The sequence below is a fragment of the Propithecus coquereli genome, unplaced genomic scaffold, assembly GCF_000956105.1.
Source record: "Propithecus coquereli isolate 6110/MARCELLA unplaced genomic scaffold, Pcoq_1.0 Scaffold314, whole genome shotgun sequence".
NCBI lineage: Eukaryota > Metazoa > Chordata > Mammalia > Primates > Indriidae > Propithecus > Propithecus coquereli.
In genome coordinates, this window is record NW_012148775.1 from 1640661 (window position 1) to 1662248 (window position 21588).

General features: G+C 45.4%; 1 protein-coding gene across 1 annotated transcript in view; it reads left to right on the forward strand.

The window, feature by feature from the left end:
* Positions 1 to 21588, forward strand: part of CCDC60 (coiled-coil domain containing 60) — a 169287-nt gene that overhangs the window by 102338 nt on the left and 45361 nt on the right. Inside the window, exon 3 of the mRNA XM_012650156.1 lies at positions 18672 to 18842. Within this exon, the coding sequence (XP_012505610.1) occupies positions 18672 to 18842 (171 nt within the window). The remainder of the gene's footprint in view (positions 1 to 18671; positions 18843 to 21588) is intronic.

Consider the following 21588-nt stretch of genomic DNA (forward strand, 5'->3'; position numbering starts at 1 on the left):
AAAGCTTAGAGAGCTAAGTGGGGGGATGTCACAGGGAGTGGAGAGAGAGAGAGAGAGAATCACACACCAAATTATAGTGTCTGTGGTGGTTCACTAGGTACAGCTTCAGAAAGTGTGTGCGTGCCTTTTTGTGTGTTTGGGTTCATTTATCTGTTAGCTGCATGGCCCTGTAAGTTTTTTGAGTTTGTACCTTTTGGAAGTTTTTGCTTTAGAAAAGAGAATATAGGAAATGATCAGATAAAAAGGATATGGGGAGTTAGGGGAGATATCCCAGGCAGAGAAAGCAGCCCACACGTAATCACGAAAAAGGAAGGACCTGGAAAGCCGGGTGCCTTTCACTGAGTTCCTGCTCTGTGTCAGGCACTGGGCCCTCAGGAATGGATGTAAGGTCATCTCAAATGTGAGTGGAAGATGAGAGATAATAGCTTAATCCTGGGGGTCAGACAGCTAAGGGAATAGCTTCCAGACTGACACAGCTCAGCAGACCCTGGGTGTAGGGGAGAGAACTGGCCAATGGTCCTGGGAAGAGGTTTTGCATCTTGTGGGATCCCCCTGAATGTACATGACAAGGACTTCTTAGTAGCATTTACCTCCCCATGACCAGGAGGCCATCAGAAGTCCTCTTCTCATGGTGACAGGCAAGACCCAAGTTGTCAATCAGAAGGGAAGCCTTTGACCACACCTCCCCCCAAAACGTACCCCACCTCAGACCCCTTCCCTTTCCCCATTGTACCCATGCTTAGTGACAAAGCCATTGAGAATTCCTAAGGAGTTCCAGGTCTCTCGCGAGTAGTCCCTGCCATCAACCAAGACAAAGAACACGGGTCCAACTATCACAGGCTGATGGTCTTGTGCCTCATGCCATTGTCTGTTGTCTGTCCTGAAATTACAAGCCAGGAGTGCTTTGGCAATTATTAGCGTGCCTTGGAAAAAGCCTCTCTCCCTGCTAATGCATTTTTTTAATAGCCACACTGGCAGGTCCACGAAGAGCAATCCCTCCCATTCCATTTAGTCATTAAGTACACTAGGTAATAATGGGGATGGCAGGGCGGGGTTTACATTCTTTGAAAAAACATATTGAACTACTTTATCTCAGAACTGAAAACTGACTGCTGAACTGCTGCCACTCACAACACCACACTTCTGGTTTCTACACTTGATCTTAGCCAAAAGGCAGAGAAGCGATTGCACTTCTGTGTTTTCATGAGGGGTAGTAACGGCCTGGGTGCTGACAGGTGGCAGGAGAGTGCAGTGGTTAGGAAAGTGTCTCCTAGAGCCAGGCGCAGTGGCTCACACCTGTAAGCCCAGCTAATTGGGAGGCCGGGGTAGAAAGATCACCCAAGTCTAGGAGTCCAAGGCTGCAGGGAGCTATGATCATGCCAGCCTGGGCAACAGAGCAAGACCCTGTCTCTAAAAAATGAAAAAAAAAGAAAAAAAGAAAGAAAAGAAAGAGGCTCCTGAATCTAATATAGTCAAACTCATAGAAGGGGAGAGTAGAAGGATGATTGCCAGGGCCTGGGGGAGATGGCGTGGAATGGGGAGATACTGATCAAGGGTACAAAGTTTCAGCTGAATAAGATAAATAATTCATAGAGCTGTAATGTCAGCACATCGACTATAGTTGATTACAGGTAACAATACTGTACTGTATACTAGAAATTTGCTTAGCAGTTAAATCCTAAGTGCTCTCACCACGAAACACCAAAAAAAGATAACAATGAAAGGTGATAGATATGTTAATTATCTTGGTTGTGGTGATTATTTCACAATGTATGTGTGTGTGTATGTGTATATATATATGTATATGAAAATCATCAAGTGGTACATCTTAAATATATACAGTTATTTTTTTAAAAAAGACAGGCTGGGCACAGTGGCTCACACCTGTAATCCTAGTACTTTGTGAGGCTGAGGCAGGAGGATGGCTGGAGGCCAGGAGTTTGAGACCAGCCTGGGCAACACAGCAAGACCCCCCCATCTCTCCAAAACTTTAAAAATCAGCCAGGCATGGTGACACATGCCTGTAGTCCCAGCTATTCAGGAGGCTGAGGTGGGAGGATCACTTCAGCCCAGGAGTTCAAGGCTGCAGTGAGCTATGATCAGGCCACTGCACTCCAGCCTGGGTGACAGAGTAAAATCCTATCTCAAAAAAATAAAAGAAAGAAAACATCAATGGCTCCATGATTCAGACCAGAGTCCAAATCCCAGCATTGCCACCTTCTCATTGTGTGACTTTAGGGGAGTGGCTTCAATTCTGTGAGCCTCAGTTTCCCCATCTTTGAAATGATAGTACCTGCCTGCAGGGCTGTTGTAGGGATTAAGTGAGGTAAGACGTGTGGCCTCGGGGCCTGCCTGATTTGCAGAGGGATCATGCAGTCATGGCGATCATTAGGATGATTTTCCAAGCCTGAGCTCTCCCCAGGGCTTTTGGCCTCAGGGATATTTAGCTGCTTCTACTCTCCCTCCAAGCCATAATTTGCTTCTAAATATGAAGGAGTAAACAGACCAAAATGGGGGTGGGAAAAGGAGGGGAGCAGGAAGAGGGACATTAGGCCCCTTAACAAGGCAGACTTGGCAATGCTCCCTTTCCAATGAGGTTCAGAACTCCTAACAGCAGTTGCCTAGAAACCAGAGCTGTGGTGGGCTTCTGCTGCCTTCCAGAAATCAGCCTAATTGGGATGCATATAGAACTGTTTGCTGACACTTGGCAGGTTTTTATTCTTCTTCTTCCAGAGGAGATGCAGTCCTCTTACACAAATGCTGACTCACATTAATTAAAAAGAAGCCCTGAGCCAAGGCACCTTTTAACCATGTAGAACTCAGTGGGGGTCAGGGGCGGGGTCAGGGGGGTGGATTATAGCCTTGGTCAGCACCCTCTAGCGCAATGGCCATTTCAGGTTGTCACTGTGTTTGCATTTCAGGATGGTTCCAAGGTCTGGGGTGATTTTTTGGGGCAGGATGCTGTGTGCACGAGGGTCTACGTACATGTGTGTATTTATGAACAGTGAAGTCACAAAAGCTTGCAAAAACCATGAGACTCTACCCTCAATCAAAGCACAACATGTGCGTACCATGTAACCTGATATTAAATGCTGGACCTGCGTTTCCCTTTGGGGGTTTAAACACCACTTGTAGTCACATGGCATTAAGGTAGGTCAGAGACTGCGTTACAAGCTAAAGAAATAACTTTCCTGAAAGGCATCTAGGGAACCTGTTTCATTTGATCACTTCTTCCAGAACACAGCTATATTCTAGTTCCCACTTGGAAATATATATATATGTATTTCAAAGGCATTCATTTATCTCTATCCTGTTTTGAATCATTCCACTTCTGCACATACGGTTCTATAACCTGCTCGATCCAAGAGAATGCAAATGCACCACGTGAATGTAAGGGGTTGCCACTATCACATGCCAAAAAATCAGGCATGTATTTAATGAGGATTTTAAATTCAAGAGCTTCACATGGTTCAGTTATTTATTCAATAAACATTTTTTGAGTACTCCCTATGTTCTAGTCACTGCGCCAGGTTCTGGGGACTCAGAAAAAAATTTGGAAATCGCCCTGGCCTTACAAGGAGCTCAGTCTAGGGGTAGAAGGAGGGAGTGTATGGCCAGACAAGCCAATCAGCAATTCATGGGAGCACAGACCGGAGTGCCTAATACCTGAGCAAGCTCTAAAGGATGAGTAGAAGTTAGCCCGGTGAAGAAGAGCAGAGCATTCTAGGCAGCACAAGCAAAGGCACCGAGGTGAAGAAGAGCATGGCTGTGTAGCAGAATATTTGGTACTGCTAGAGCATCAGGTGGCAAGGAAGAGGCCAGAGAGCCCTGTGGGCTGGACTGTGGAGTCTGGAGATGATGGGTGATACAGGGGAGGGCCACAGGATGGAGAAAGAGGTCCAGGGCAGAGTGACCAGTTAGGAGGGAGTGGCCATTAGCCAGGGCAGAGACAATGACAGCTTGATTTTAGGTCATGACAACCTGGATGGGAAACTCTTGGTACTTAGGCCTACAGAGAGGAGAGCCGTGTGACAAAGCAAGGTCCAGCCAGCACGGAGGGAGGGGCATCACCGAAGGACTTAAAACAGCCAAGGGATGCATTTCTCACAAGATGTGCCTCTTCACATTTAGGAAGCTAACAATGGTGCAAGGTGTCAGAGCAAAGTATCAGGGGAGCAGAAGTGAGAGGCAAAAAACATTTTGGTCATTCCATTGCTAAACCCCCAGCTAAACCTGTCATGCTGGCCAGTTCCTTAAGTGGTGAGTAAGGTGACAGGGTTTAGAAGAAAGTGCATTGGACTGGAAATCCAGAGACCCACCACCAACACCATTATTGTCCTGGATCTGCCTCTCACTTGCCATGTAACACCTTGCGCTCTGTGCCTCAGTTTCCCCATATGCAAAATGAAGGCCTGAGGCTTTCCCCAAGGGTCTTTTCACCTTCAAAATGCCCATCTAGCCTCTGACTCAGATGAGAACAATGCTAAACCATGGACTCTGGAAATGAAGGGCTCTGGCCCCCAAATGCCAACAAGAGTGTAAATTGTAAATTCTTTGAAGGCAAGGGCCAACTCTTCTCAATTTTTGTATCTTTCCTCAGCATGGCACAGCACCTTGTACACAGTTAGTGTCCAATAAAGATATCAGGAAGGAAGGAATTAAAGGAATTGCATTCAAAATTAGACAGAACACATGGAAATGGGATTGGCAAGCAGTGAAGAGATTTAGATTAGATAAATACTTACTGATGGCAAATTTGTGAATCATGAGACATGTTGCCTGAAGATGGTCTCTAATTTTAGAGATAGATAAGAATAGGACTGGCCTGCAACAGATCAAATTATCCACATAATCCTTCTTTTTTTTTTTTCCTTCACTGAATCAACTGGCCATATTCTTAAATTGGTGATCAAAAATAATATTAGGTCCCCACTATACGCTGAAGGAATGGAGAGAGAGGGCGGAAGTGATGAGTGTAATATAGTATCTGCCTCCAAGGAGTTTAATTTCTAGAGATTAGTTTAGCCAAAACTCTGAAGCTGCTTTGCCTGGAGACCCAGCTGCTTTTTTTTTTTGCATCTTGAATTCACTCATCATCTACTCACCTGTGTGTATCCAACACTGATGAGAGGGCTTGCCCTTCCAGTTGTGGCCCCGACAATTAATTAGCAATAATGTGATTAGGCAGTAAGACCCAATCCCTCCTGTTATAAAGCAGTTGTAAATATCCAATTTAGAATTGTACTTTGTGTCTGCGTGGTACTTTTTAAAAAACCTTCCAAACTGCTTTCACATCCATTTCCTCATTTTTTTATCTTTCACAGCAAGTCAGATAAGACAATATTATCTTGAAGAACAGCTAAGGGAGACACTCAGGCCTGAGAACCAGGCCAGACTCCACCCACCCAGCTGGGTACCCCTGCATTAAATCACTGAACCTCTTTGTAGTTCAGTTTCCCCACAGTGAAACGAGGCTAATAACACCACTAACAGTTGCCTTGGAGGATTGTTTTAAGAAGTTAAAGTAGCTGTAAAGTGTTTTTCAGTTACTGGTACCTGGTAATTATTCATGTTTTAGTTGTGCTGGTAATACTGTTGGTAGTAACTGGTGGTGGTGGTAGAGGTAGTAATAGTAATGTTTTTTTATTCCTAGTTAATAGAACTAAATCACACAGCAAATTTCTGGTAGAGTTAGAATTAGTACCTGGCTTTTTAATTGACATGAATGTACCTCCCACTTTAGCCTAAACCTGCAGGTTTGATTGTAATTCACCGTCATCAGCTGTGTCTGCCTCAGAACCATCCTGTGTGTTTGCAGGCTGTGATGTGGGTTGATTCTTTAAATTCTCCTTTTTATCTTTTTCTCCTTCCTTTTTCCCTCCTCCTTTTCCTCCATCTTCATTTTCTTTAGTGAAGCTCTGAAACAGAGATGAAATCAAAGAAGAACCCAGAAAAGAAAACCACTTAACATAATTAGAAGGTTTCTGCATGTAGTTTCTTATTCAGCAGAGCAGAGGTTAATTCCCTGGCCCTCTAGCTTAATAAATTTCATTACTTACATGATAACTAAGCATTTTATCCTACCACCACTATGCGCGGTGGATTCACAGACCTTTATGAATTACTTCATAATGCAATTTTCTAAATCCCAAAATAATTGTGGTCTAATTAGACTTTTCTTGCCATCACACTCGGAGATAAGAACCTCCTAGGCTCACCACTTGAACCAAATGCCTTTTCCCAGAAGCCTGTGGGGCTCAGAGCCACACCACTCTCCCGGCTGTGTGCAAAACAAGAAAGTTGCATTCACAGCCGTCATTCACAGCAATGATGATGATGATGATGATGAAGAAAACGATGATCGTTGCCATGTATTGAATGCCTCCAATGTGCTAGGCACCATACTAATTGCCTCACTCATGTGATTTTCAACAATGTCCTAGGATGGATATTAATTGATCCCAATTTTATAGGTGAAGAAAGGACATTTCAAAGAGGTGAAATGACTCACCCAAGATCACAGACATTGAGTGACAAAGAAATGGTGGCCAATTAAAACTAGAACAGACAGTTTCCAAAACCAGTGCCTTTGCCTCATGCAATACTTTGGAATCAGCCTGCCTGGGTTTAAATTCAAGCTCCACCCAATATTAACCCTATTGGTCAGACGACTTGACCTCTTTGAGCCTTAGTTTCCTCATCAGCAAAATGGGGGTAATGGAACTTGCTTCACAGGATGGTATGTGGTTTCAATGAAATAGTGCATGTAAAGTGCTTAGCTCTGTGCCTCACTCCAGCCACCTCTATGCACCTCCGCTCACTGCCCCAGTTTCTCTCTAACTGCAACCGCTTCCCTGCTTGTCTAGCTCTCATTCCTTACAGGCTCAGACGCTCCTGTTATCTATTTGCCAGTTGCCTCAGACACCCTCAGTGGAGACCCTCCCGAGCCTAATTCTCGTGGCAGAGTTTCATGCTTCTAAGGTTCCTTACCTCTTTGCAATTATCCAGGTCAACCTCTCCCAGTATCTGTCCCTAGTCCAGGGCCGATGATTTAGCCAAGGATGATGGTGTGGAGATGAGGAGAAATTTTTCCTTTCCCCCAAAAGTTTGCTGAAAGATCAACTCACAGTTAAGGCAGATTAATAAGAGAAAGAGGTTTATCTACCATGCACACTGGGGAGAATCACAGAGTGATAACCCAGTATCTCAGTGGGGTCCAGGATTTTATATACCCTCCTTGGGAATATAGGTAATTCTGTTTAGGGTTAATAAAAGGTTGCTAGGGAGGATTAATGGATGGGAAAACAGGTTGACTTGTAATGTTAGAGCCGGTTCCCCTCGGCCCCAGGAACAGAGAGGCAGAGTCACCGAGGCTGCAAATGGCAAAGGAGTTTATTGGCTAGCTCAAGCTAGGGTCCAAGTCCCAGGTGGCCTCCCTATGAACCAGGACCCCACCCTGGGGTAAAAGTGAAGCTTTTATACTTTCTTTTGCACACGGCACACCGGTGGCACACGACAGGCAGGTTCCACACGACACGCTGGGCACACCATCCCCCCTCCCCCCTTAGTCCATTGGTTCTTTTGAAAGTGACTGATGGTTTTGACTCCTGATTGGTTGGCTTCAAGCCCTGGGATTTTCAATTTTCGCGCCGGGGCCAGTTGTGGTCCGCGTTTCGGTTTCGGGGAAACTGAAACTTAGGCCTATTCCAGGAAATTCAGCTTGTCATGGCGTCACTCCTGCTCTTACTCCTATATTTAACAAACAACTAAAAGCAAGCACGGTTACAGAAGCAAATGGCATCAGTTAGAATCAACGAGAACACATTTTTCTAATCTCAGACAATTTGTTCCACACAAAACAAAGTACATTCTCCTACTATCAATTCCTGCCTTTCAGTAAATTAACCTGAGAGACAGATGTTATGTTTACGATGATTTGGGCCAGGTCTGGTTGCATTCTTGATCTTCTTTCTTGCCATCCATTAAGATAACAGAGAGGGGAAGGGAGGTCGATTGTTCTTTTGATGGATCCGTCTGGTTATGCAGAGAGAGGGAAAGCCCCTCCCAAGGGCCTGTTGATCTCTAAGGGCCTTTAATTCAAAATACTCTTTATACCAAGGAGTCACATTTTGGGTTGAAATTTCCTGAGCTCCTTCAATGGCATTTTAAATGTATGAATTACAACAGTTTGGTCAAGAAAAAAGGAAAGAGAGATTGTCTCTTGGGACTGCATTCTGCTACATGGTAACAGAGCCCTGAAATCACCATGGCTTAAACAAGACAAAGAAGTACCTTCTTCACATAGAAAAGGTTTACCTCTGGAAGAGGATGGTCCAGTACTGGTATGGTGGCTTCATGGTCATCCAGTACTCAGGTTCCTTCTGTGTGTTAATCCACCATGCTTAGTGTTTGTTTCCGTCTGCCAGGATTCCTCATGCTCACAAAATGGTTGCTAGAGCTGCAACCATTATAGCCAAGTTCCAGGCAGCAAGAAGGAAGAAGTGGAAAGGGGGCTAAAGGGCATAAACCACCCAGCTGTGTCAACTTTCTTTAAAATTTTTCCAGAAGCCTCTCCCAGTGACTTCCACCTATACCTCATTGGCCTGCTCCATCCACAAAGGTAGCTGGGAAATGTAGTTTTGGGGGGTTGTTTTGTTTTGTTTTGCTTTGTTGATTTCGATCAAGGTGAATCTTTGCTCAAGATAATGTGGATTTGTTACTAGGGAAACTGAGGAAATGGATATTTTGTAGGCAACTAGCACTTTTGGCCATTGGGAGCACGAGAGAGAAGCAGGGAAGAAAAACTGAGTGCCGATAGCCTGCTCTGTGCCAGACGCTGTCTTCAAAGGAGCCCACAGACTGTAGGAAAGGCAGACAAGTAAATAGGCAATGGCCATGTAGTGTGCTGAGTGCAATAATGGGGGTACATAGGCACAGGGAGCTGTGGGTGGACCTGACCTAGCCTGGAGTTAAGGGGGGGAGGGGAGCAAACGGGTATTGAGTGACCAGCAGTTGACAGTTTTCCCGAGCCTTGCAGGACAACTAGAAATCAAGCCAAGTGAAGAAGAAGGTACCACAGGGAGAAAGAAAAGCTATGCAATTTCGAGCAGTACAAAGTGTTAGGGTGTGGGAGCCAGTGCACGCAGGCTTTGAGAAAGATTTCTCTAAAGAACAGAATAGAAAGAAGTTTATGTACTTTTTCCTGGGAAGAAAAAGCGCCAAGACAGAAGTGAAGGAGGTAGAGAATGTGGGCAGAGAGAACCAGGTACTCAGGCTTTTTATTTAGGGGGTGAAGAAGGTTCATTGCTGTAGCCAAATTAATAGGGTAGTGCTGCATCCGCTCTGTTCTTTCTTCCCGGTGGCAGCCGATTACAGAAACTGAAACTGTGGCAGAATGTCAAAGTCCAACAGTTGGCACCCCCTCCTTTCCTTGGAGACAGGATTATCACAGGAGATGGGACTCTGCCCTCGAGATATGACTGAGACCCGAAGCTCGCTCTCCTGCTGTTCACCCAGGAGCTCTGTAAGAGCAGATTCTTGAAAGTAATTTTGAAAGAGAGAGATTTGTGTCTCTTTTCCGTCTGTTCAGCTCTTTTCAGAAGTTGTGCAAAAGAGAACTCCTGCAGGGTGTCTGTTAGGGAGAGAACTCATAGGACTGATCTTTAACCGTTACTAGGAAATTGTGGGATTAGATATTTTCCTGTTAATTTTGCGAGGCCACCCTTTCACAAAGGAATGACAGGATAAGTGGTTAGATCCAAAGCCCAGATCTTAGAGGACATTATTCCTACTAGAAGGAATAAGAGTCTGGACTTCAGCATGAGAACAGTAGGAAGCCATTGGAGGATTTGGAGAACTACGGTCAGAATGATAAGACTTACATTTTAGAAAGAGCCCTGTGGCAGCCAGGTGGACGATAGATTAAGAAGGAGAAAAACCAGGTAGGAAACTACTTAGAGTAAAAGAGACAACAAATGGTAGCTTCTGGTCAGGGTGGTGGCAACAGGAAGAAAGTCAACTGATACTCAGGAAGTAGAGTTGATATCACGTCATGATCAATTAATTGGATATGAAGGTGTCCAGGGAGACAAGTAATCTCTCCATTCTACACTTGAAACAAACTCATTTTTGCTGCCCTGGAGTGATTTCTGAACAGCACCCTTGCCCTTGGCCAAAGAAACGCTCTAGGCTGTGCCTTCTTCCAACTCAAACAGCAGTCTGTTAGGCGCATGTACACTGTCTGCCCAGACCTAAGAAATGCCACGTGAATTTTGCGAAGGAGCCAGAGAGAATAAGACTTGAAGCAACTAAAGGGACTTCTCCATTAAGAGTCAAGCTCTCTGGGCCATTTACAGCAGTCTCAGTAGCACCTATCTTCCATGTGATTTATGATCAAAAGGAACCACTAAACGGGTCCTTCTCTTTGGGCTGAGTCATTCAGAAAGGAGAAAATGCATCTGAAACTTTTGATCCAAGAGATGAAATCCTGACTCAGCAAATTTCCCATGGTTGGGCATTACAATTAGCAAATGACCCAGGGACGGTAAAGAGACGCTCTGATGTGATTTAATAAGAATGTGGTTGCAGTAAGCACTCAGAATATGTTTGCAATCAATTTGCTCCATACACAATATGCTACCAGAGCAATCTTTTGTGTATGTAGTTGACCTTTATCTCTGGCAATCTTGTCCTATAAAGAAGAGTGAAATCCCGCATTGCAAATCATTAGCACTCAGGAAATGGCTTTAATTTGCATGCTGACAAAGATATTAACTTGGTGGGGGGGAGGGAGGATAATACAACACGTCCTTTTGTCTGAAAGGCAGTTCAAAATCTGTGTTGTGACTACAGTTGACTGAAGTTCAATTACTGTAATAAATGTATTCCAAATTTCATCTCAATTGCATTTGCATTTTAATGAATGATTCTCACCTTCTTGTCAATTTGGCAGCCAGGCTAGATTTATTAAGTTATTGTATAAACAGGGCATTCTAATGCGGGAATTTAAATGCAAAATATTTGCACCGTGTGTTTGAACCAGGGCTGCGTTATTAATTTGCTTGTATGGGTTGGCTGAAATTCAAGAATTTAAGGGTGGTGTTTCAGATCCCTTCCTTCCATCATGTTGGCCCTCTCCTCCTCCGAAATCAGTATGTCTGGGTGGGCTGACAGAGCAAGGTCTGAGCCAGCCAGATGAAGTGGGCCTTCCAAGCCTTCAACCTCCGCAAACTAGGAATACACTGATTTATTTGCTATTATTTGAAAACAGTAAAATTTGTTAAGTGAAAATTTCCCATGTAGGAAATTCCCTTCTGCGAGAGCAGGACATCCCTGAAATCGGATTGCCAGGAGTGTTTGTTCATCTTAATGTCATTCTGCCTTTCACATCAAAGCACTCCTGGCTTTATAGCCCCATATTTCTTGTAGGCAGAGACGGAGATGTGAGTGAAAACCAGCTGGATGTAGAGCCATAATACCATTAAAAGTTGTTGTTTTTTTTTTAAGTACATCTGGACTGTTAGTCTTTAACAAAGTGATTTGCAGTAGTTAATCCCATGCCCCCCATAATAGAAAGGCTGAATGTGAGTTTCCTTTGCTGCCTCCCAACTCTCCAATACTCTGCAGCTTCTTGCAAGTTCCCCTGAGAAAAAGGCCAGGAAGGTCTGTTGTAGGAGATGTTCAGTCCCAGATTCCTTTAGGGTCCTTGGGATGGAGGCTGAGTTGGGTAACGGGAGACATTCAGGCAAGGTGGCCTCACAGGATGAGAACGTCCAATAAGGATATTCTTAAAGAAATTCCTAAACGATTCGATTGCTCGCATGTGTCAAAGTTTTATTTCAAACTTGCAGCAAGGGGATCAGGCTTCTAATAAAGCCAACTGGAAGACAATAAAGCCAATTGGAAGATTTCTTTCTGGGATTTTTTTTTTTTTTTTTTTTTTTTGAGACAGAGTCTCACTCTCTTGCCTGGACTAGAGTGCCATGGCGTCAGCCTAGCTCACAGCAACCTCAAACTCCTGGGCTCAAGCAATCCTCCTGCCTCAGCCTCCCAGATAGCTGGGACTATAGGCATGCGCCACCATGCCTGGCTAATTTTTTCTGTATATATTTTTAGTTGTCCAGCTAATTTCTTTCTATTTTTTTAGTAGAGACGGGGTCTTGCTTTTGCTCAGGCTAGTCTCAAACTCCTGACCTTGAGCGATCCACCCGCCTCAGCCTCCCAGAGTGCGAGGATTACAGGCGTGAGCCACCACGCCCGGCCTGGGATTTTTTTTAATAGGGGAGAAAAGGTGGCTAGACCAGTGCATCTTAAATTTCAACGTAGATATGAATTACCTAGGGATCCTGTTAAAATGTAGATTTGGATTCAGGAGGTCTGGGGTGGGGCCCAAGATGCTGCAAATCTAAGCTCCCAGGTGATGCTGGTGCTTCTGGACCACACGTCTGAGTAGCAAGGAACTAGATCTAGGCATCACTTAAGGTAGGAACAGCCAGTTAAAAGTTAATAGCCTTGTTACAAGTTTGACAGGCCAGCCAGCCATGTAGGTAAATCTAACACCCCAAAAAGGACTCTTAATCTCACAAAGAATATCAGAAAATTTCTCAGGTATTTTATCAGATTGGCTAGATACTTCTCAGAAGGAAATGTTAATTACATCATACTCCAAGTCCTACTCGGGGCCACCTTTTCTCAGGTCTGCAGCAATTTCTTTCTTAATATACCATATTTTGTCATGTCTAAGAAGCACCTTTTTTTTTTTTTTGCACATTTTAACATCTCTGAACTTGGAAGGCAATGTACAATCATGTTGTGATTTCACCGACATGTGTTTTTCCTTCTTTGTGATTCATAAAATAACATGCATTTTACAATGGATGATGTATTAGTCAGCTATTTTCATCACGATGCTGCATAGCAAGCTGCCCCAAAACTCAGTGGCTTCGAATACGTAGCTCTCTCTTGTTCGTGTGTCCATAGGTTGCCTGAGCTAGCCTGAGATTTCTGGGTTTGGAAAGGCCTGTTCCATGCCTTTCTCACGCTGCTGGGTCCAGTGAGATAGTGGGTTTTGTTCTTCTTATGGACACAACTGTGAAAGTTCATTTCATGTGTCTGTACAAGTCGTATCTGCTAATATTCCATCAACCAAAGAAGTCGCATAGCCAAGTTCAAATTCATGGTGCTGGGAAATACATTCCACCCCTGAATAGAGAAGACAGGGGAGGAAGGTAATGTTTTCCAAATAATGGCCTAAGCTAACCTAGATGGTGTCTTGGATTGGGTAAAACATAGTCTAAAAGGGGAATATGTAAGCCACTGGTTTCTATTTTTCAGGCCTAGAGGTGAATTCCGTACCACAAACAGCCCAGAGATAGTCATACATAAACTCAAAGCTTTAAAACTTCCTGCTGAATGTCCTTGTGCTTGGAGCATGCAGGTAGAGAGAGAGAGATTCTGGAATCAGCCCTACTGGCTTCCAATGTCTGCTTGGCCACTTTCCAGCTGTTATAGGTCTCATTATTTATTTGACCTTCTCTCTGTTTTCTCATCTGTAAATCACTGCAACCTCTCAGGACCCTTAAGCCAGTTGACAATAACGACAATAGCTCCTCATTATTGAGTCCTGTGGCCTAGGCACTACAGTGAGCTCATTATGGTCACAGTTTCATTTAATCCTCCCAATAGCCCTTTGAGGGAGGAACTAATGTTTTCCCCACTTGAAGATGAAGAGGTTGTGATTCAGAGTGGGTTTAAAACCTGCCTAAGGGAGTGGCAAAGTAAAGATCCCATTCAGAGGCTGTTACTGCCAACACCTTAGCATTGTACATACTGCCCCTCAAGCCCCAGGGTGCTTGGGAGTGGAACCTGGGCCACTCCGTGTGGTCCCTCTGTCTGTCTCAGCTGAGCTCTGCTGAGAGTGCTGCCATTGCCGCGGTGAGCATTCCACACTCCCTGTCAGCTCACACACAGACCCCTGTGCAGAGAACATATGTCCCTTAATGATAAAGACGCACCCTCTCCCATGCATTGGTTACGAAGAAGTTGGATTGGGTAGAGAAAACTTTCCATTTTATAATCCGCTTCTTCCTCTGCTTGCCTGACACAGTTAATTATTTCGGTCCCCATTGTTCCTCTTGCAATGTTAGCTCGGGGAGCTTTACACGGCAGCACAAAGCAGTGAGCAGGAGGCCCTGGATGAGTGGATTTAAAGGCGAAAACTGCTCTTCCCTGCAAATAGCTCCCTTCGCACAAATAGCCTGGTAATCAGCAATAATGATGAAGAAAATGGAGGGGACACACAGGGAATTAAATGAGGATTTGCTAAAATATTAAGCATTTTTAAACGGGCCTCCGAGGCATCAGGGGAGCACTTCTGAGCTCGTTGAAGGAACATGCTGCAGCCTGAAGTTCCCAGAATAGACTGGTGTGTCTGACAAGAGGGCTCAAACCCTCCGCCCAATCCCGTTCATCTGTCACCCAGGCCTTTCCAGAAGATCTAGCAGCTGAAAGTCTAGCTGCCTTGCCTGAAGAGGAGCTGAAATTCCACCCAAAAATATGCTCACCAGAGTCCTCAAATTGTCCAACACTGACTGCCTCATCCCTTTATGCTGAGTTAATTGATAAAACAAGCATTTATTACTCTATTTGTATGTAGGTGTTTGTTGCAGACTTGGCTTTTTCACAGTATTCTCCCCATACAGATTCCTGAGAGAAATCGCTTCCTAGTTTCAACACCGGAGATAGCTCAGCATCTCCTGAATAGCTTTTCAAAAATCCTGTGGCCACTTGGAACCATGTTAAGATTGTGTTTCCCTCTTTGCACTGGCCACTAGGATGCTCAGGCCAAATCTGTGCACCAAATCATGTGGCACAGGTTTTGATGTTTGTCTTACCCGATTTTGTTTTCTTGTTTTTCCTGTCTCCTGCCTTTCTCACTTTTTAAATTTTTTGTCTCTAATCCTTTTTGGAATAAGGGCATAAATAAGTCCAAAAAAAAAATTCACTTACCAACCTCTTAAGTACTACAAACATATCTCTTCAGAAGTGAAGACTGAGAATTCTTTGAGGACATCTTCACCTTTGTAGTGATAGCGCCTTGAACAGGAGTTGACACAGTAAGTGCCCAACACAGAGCCTGGCATTCGCCCTCACAGTCAAAGAAAATAAAAACGGAGTTAAGCTCTTCCATGAGTGTAGACCTGGATATTTAATCATGCTGTATCAGTCTGCTAGCGATGCTGCAACGAAGTACCGTGAACCAGGGGCTAAAACAACAGAAATTTATTGTTTCCCAGTTCTAGAGGTCAGGAGTCCAAGATCAAGGTGCTAGGCGAGTTGGTTCCTTCTGAGGACCGTGAGGGAGAACCTGTTCCATGCCTCTCCCCTACCTGCTTGTCTGTTGGCATTCTTTGGTGTCCCTGGGCTTACAGAAGCATCACCAATCTCTGCCTTTGTCTCATGACATCCCCCCTGCGTGCGTGTCTGTGTCCAATTTCCCCTTTTCATAAGGACGCCAGTCATATTGGATTAGGGGTCTATTCTACTCCACTCCAGTATAATGTTATCTTGACTAACTACATCTGTAACCACCCCATTTCCAAATAGGACCACATTCTGAAATACTGATGTTTGGAACTTTAACGTACAAATTTGGTGGGGAAGGGACATATTTAATCCATAACACACACATTACAGAGGATGATGGAGTCTCCTGTCCAGTTACACGTGGAAATCAGAGCCGGCTGGGTCTGTTCTGTGTCCTTGAAGCCCCTCCCCTTCCCACTGCCATGTGCAGTCAGCACATGGGCTGTGTTTTCTCAGTGGCTGCCCTGCTCTCTGCCCCTGCAGACTGGGGTCTGTCCCAGGACCTGGCATCTCTCTGACAGCCTTTCACTTTAGGAGAGAATCTGGATGGCCGCAAGGAAGGTTTCTTAACTAAAAGCAAGCCCCTGACGCCTGGCAGTCAGGGACAAGCTGCCCAAGTTAGCCAAGGACCCAGTGGCCCAAGGGATCTTCCTGGGCAAGGGAAAGGACTTCCAGGGTACACTCGTGGGACTTTCCAATGGAAAGGCCACATTTAGACCAGCCACATTGCGAAACATCCTGACATTCTACCACCCAGCACTGTACACAGCCGGGCTCTGCAGCAAACTCACTACCGCCTGGGTTCAGACCCCAGGGTTAGGGTTAGGGTTAGGGTGGTGACTCCTTTCCAATGTGGTGACTTCACCTTTCCTGGCCCCAGTTTCCTCATCTGCAAACAGAAGTGATAATATAACGTAGAGTCATTGTGAAGATAGATACGTTAACACACGTGCCCAGAAGTGGGGAGATCTGGAGGGCAAGGCACGGAAATATTGCTAAGCAAGCACTCAGGTGTACCGCAGGCGTGAAATCCCAACATCGCCTAGTTCACTAAAAAGGCCTCTTATGTGAATCATTTGCTGCCTTTCAAGAACACACTGGAAGCACCTGAGAAGTCTCATTGAAGTCCAACGGCAGAGAGGGACCTCTATGGCTCTGTTACTGGGGTCCTGCACCTGAAGATGTTAGACTGAGTTATTGGAGATGAGCTTCTTAATTAAAACGGTAAAATCAATTGCTTCTTGGATAGGATCATAGAGTAAAGGTGTTGGGAAGCAGGGGCCGAGACCACCAGTGTTACCTGGCGCTCCCTTACCTTTTCCAGTCTAGGACACAGCCCTTCCTTCCTTCCTTCCTTCCTTCCTTCCTTCTTTCCTTCTTTCCTCCCTTCCTTTTTCATAGAAGAACAAAAGTCTTAGATAGAACACCAATGTCTAAAGCAGGCAAAAACCAATATTTTGGTAGCACACTGTGTATTGTGTGGTATCACATATTTTATTCAATGAAAATGAAGCTTTTCTTAATATAAAACCATGCTTGCTCAGGGCATTTGCGCATGCTGTTCCCTCTACCTGGCACACTCTTCCCCCAGGTGTCTGCACAGATTGCTCCTCAAAAGTCGCCGTCTCAGCGAGGCCTTCACTGACCATCTACTCAAAATTGCACTCACAGGCCTGTAATCCCAGCACTGTGGGAGGCTGAGGCGGGAGGATCTCTTGACCCAGCAATTCAAGATGAGCCTGGGCATTTCTACTTAACCCAGATGCCACTTCCTCCAGAAAGCCTCCCAAGATTTTTCTAGGCCCCTATAGCCCTTTGGCACATCAGGTTGAGAGCGCATGTTTGTGGGTGCGCTTCCTCCATTATACTGTGATGTGTCTGGGGGGCAAATGCCTCATCTTATTGCTTTGTGCATCCCCAGTCCCCTGTACTGGTGCCTGGAATGGCAGGTTCTCAGCCAAGGCCAGCCAGAGAAATGAATGAATGAACAGTTATCACTTAGCTGCCACCTGTGTGATATGATTTGAAAAATGCCAGAAAAGCCCCACCTCCCAGCATTTTCCCAATGGACATTCATTAATATAAGAGTCCCCTGCTGAAATGAAAATGCCCTCAGTGATACCTTAACTCTACCTAGCAAAAAAACCAGGAGTCAATTGATCGTATCAGAGTCTGGCTGTGACGTATGACTGAGAATATTCCCTTCCACAACTGAGCACAAGAGAGAGACCAGAAGAGAGGAAGAGGCCACCCTGAAAGACGGAAAGAAAACATCACTTGCTCTGTGAAGAAATCTCCAACTACCACCACCACCCCCAGTCTGAATTAGATCTCCCCAACAAAGCCCAGAGTCTTCCCTCCCCATCACGCCACATTAACAATGACTTTCCACGTATCTCTTTCCTACTGTCTTGCTCATCACTGTATCCCCAATAGTCAGCACAGTGCCTGGCACACATTGGTTGCTTTTTAGAAATTGGGAGAAAAGATAAAATTGAATTTTGGAACCAACATTTATATCTAGGGACCATGGTCATGGTTTAATACGGCGCCTGACAACATCCCAGATAGACAGACAGACAGACAGGCATGTACACACCTCTGCCTCATTCCTTCTCCACCATAGGGCTGTTAACTCCAACCTCAAGGTGAAGACTGGCACAGGGTAGGGAGGTGTGTAGCCCATCAGGGCGCAGAATGTCTTCATATCAAGCGAACATCTGGATGTCTGATTAGGAAACAGCAATTGAATTGGAAAGAAAAGAATAAAAAGCCCCAATTACGTTATTTGACACAGCAAGCGCCTACACGTTATCTCTTGGACCTCTGCAGCACGAGTGTGAGCATGTAGGCAAATCGCAGAGAGGGCAGTCTTGGCCAGGAGCCCAGGCCCTGTGGTGCCTGCTGTGCCACTGACTTCAGGCACCTTGCTGCTGACCCCTTCCCACGCCAGGAGGGGTCCCGTCCTGAGGGCTGTGAATGGTTATGCTCACCTCATAGCACAGGCAGAGCCTGGCACAGGGTAGGCACTCATAAACATTGGTTGGGTGATGGAATGAAGAGAAAAATGAGGCTTAGAGAGATTAAATGACCTGTTCAAGGCCTTCAGGATCAGGTGGATCCAGAATTCAAGCTCAGGTCTGTCCGACTCGGGAAATCAAGAGATGGGAGGGTCCCACCCCGCAGACACGAGGGTGCCCGCAGAGGTTTGGGGTCCCCAGACAACAGGACATCATCTTAATATAAGTCAACTCATCTCGTTTTTTCAGTTTCTCTCTCTCTCTCCCCCCCACCCCCACCCACCACAGCTTCTTGATCCAGTCGACGAAGATAGGCCGCGGATATTTTACCACTCTGAAGGAGGAGAGTGCAATGAAAAAGAGGCAACAACAGCTTGAGAAACTGCAGGAGGAAGAAATAAATAAATTCCAGCCAGCCAAAAAGAGCTCGGAAATCCACTGTAGGGACACCTTACTGACGTAAGTGGACGCAGTAGCGGCGGCGCTAATGGTCTTGGGAAGGACCCCTGAGAGTGAGCCCTGCTGGCTGGGCTGAGCAGGGGAAGCCTTCTTTAGTCTAGTCCAACCCACCTTGCCAGCCTCACCTTCTAAAACATATGTCTGTCCTCATATCTGATGCTAAGAGCCACAAGAGCTCCTTGCCCCCATTTGCAGCCTGGGTCCCCGCAACGTGTGTTTGCGTGCCGGTTCTCTTTATTCTACAGCAGCATCTCTGTTCTAGACCTTCACCGTCTTCCCCAGGGCCTAGCTCAGCATCCACACGAAGCAGGTGCACAAAAAGTGTTTGTCAGTCTGTTGCATAAAGTAGCCCCCTCTTTTTGTAAAGGACTTTTTCCTGGTTGGAAGACAACAGACTGGTCCATTATGAAACGCCCATGCACATGATGACTGATTCCAACAACATCAATAAGTACAACAATAATGATGAGTGTTTAGCACATGCTTTATGCACATCTATTCGCCTAAACTTCAAAACATTCCTCTGGGCGGGGTGCGGTGGCTCACACCTGTAATCCTAGCACTCTCGGAGGCCAAGGTAAGTGGATCGCTCAAGGTCAGGAGTTTGAGACCAGCCTGAGCAAGAGCGAGACCCCGTCTCTACTAAAAAATAGAAAGACATGATCTGGACAACTAAAAATATATAGAGAGAGAAAAAATTAGCCGGGCATGGTGGCACATGCCTGTAGTCCCAGGTACTCGGGAGGCTGAGGCAGAAGGATCGCTTGAGCCCAGGAGTTTGAGGTTGCTGTGAGCTAGGCTGACGCCACGGCACTCACTCTAGCCCGGGCAAGAAAGTAAGACTCTGTCTCAAAAAAAAAAAAAAAAAAAAAACATTCCTCTGAGTTGGGTGCCATAATTAGCCCTATTTTAGAGATGGAGAAATGAGTCTTAGAGATAGTACGAATTTTCCCCAAGGTCATGAGTTAGAAAGCATCCCTGAATCCCAAACCCAGTGGCACTAAAATCCATGGACTGCACCATTCATCGTGGACAAAATCCTGGGATACTTAGCTCGTGCAGAATGAATGAGGCACAAACCACGGACAAGAAAGGAGATGGTGAAGTAGGCAGGGAGGAGATGAGTAGCAGAAACAGCCTGCAGCCGTAGCCATTGTCCATGTCCTGTTAGAGCAGCTGTCTCCACCCCAGCTACACATCAGAATCAGAAACACCAATACCCAGGCTCCATCCCAGGCCAGTCCCATTAGTCTCTCTGGGGGTGTTCGCTGTTCATAGAATCTTTTAAAGTTCCCCTTGGTGATTCCAATGTGAAGCCACGGTTGAGAGCCATTGTGCTAAGGCTGCCTTCAGAAATTGTCAAGTTGCTTGCAAAAGAAGAAACAGAAACCATAGGTGACACCCCCTTTCCTCTACAGCGTTTCCCAAATTCTGTTCTTCAGAATGTTAATTTAAAGAAATAGGAATATGAGCCAATGGAATCATACAAGGCGTGACCTTTTTGTGTCTGGCTTCTTTCACTAATAATGCATTTCAGGTCCCTCCTAGACAGAAAGCAGATTGGCGGTTGCCAGGGCTGGGGAATGGGGGGCAGGGAGGGAGAATGAGGAGTGACTGCTTAATGGACCCGGGGTCTTCTTTCGGGGGTGATGAAAATGTTTTGGAACTAAATAGAGAAGATGGTTGCACAACCTGGTGAATGTACTAAATGCCACTAAATTGGGCCTTTTAAAACAGTTAATTTTATGTTCTGTGACTTTCGCCTAAATAAAAATTTTTTTTTCAAATAGAACAGGGGTTCCCGTCTGTGGAGCCCTGAAGCATGGGATGGGTGGGAGGGCTGGACACTCCTGATCAGGAACCTCTTTAAAGCTCCAGGGTCCAGGTGATGGACGAGAACCCAGACTGCAAGACCACAGGGGGTGGTATATGTCCATCACCCTGCCCCTGACCTGTGGCCCTTGGGAATCCCAGGTCATCGTGGGAAGGGTCTCCTCCTTGACTTCTCAACTGTGTGGACCCTAGGCACTGATCTCTGCCCCCTTTGCACTGTGAAGCTATTACGAGGAAAGTTAACCTTTTCAAAACTGGCAAATATCCTTAGGACCAAAGCAACACCCACACCGCCTCATCTCTCTAGTTTCCATTCTCTCTTCATTGTCACCTAGAGATTCCTGATCCCCTTTTGTCACCTTCTTGCCACTTCTCAGATTTTTTTTTTTTTTTTGCATTTTGTCCAGCATTTGTGGTTATTTTTACCTAAAGGGTTGGTCTAAATAAAGCTATCCTGATATCTGTACATTCATTTATTAATTCATTTATTTATTCTAAGATAAGAGAAAATATTTATGATTTACAATCTCTCCTCTGTGCCTTTTGAAGGAGTGGAGTCCCTGAGGAGGAACCTTTTTTTGCTAAGCAGGGAGAATATGATGCATTCGATACAGCTAGACCAATCCACCTAAGAGACAGGTGACAGCCAGAAGACTGGCTGAGAGGGTGAGCAGAAGGGACCCTTTGGAGGACCAAAGACAGAAAAGGCAACCCTCACTGGAAGAAAGTAGAGATGTCTGCTATAGATTTCTATGAGGTTCTGCCTCACAGTGTAAGATGTGAATCCATTCCTCTCTTTCCCCATGACGTCCTTAGTAAGATGTCAATGGTCTGTGCGTTAGGTCTTGGACCTTTATGTGTTGAAGGCCTACTATGCATGGACCCTCTGATGGCATACACATGTGATAAAGGA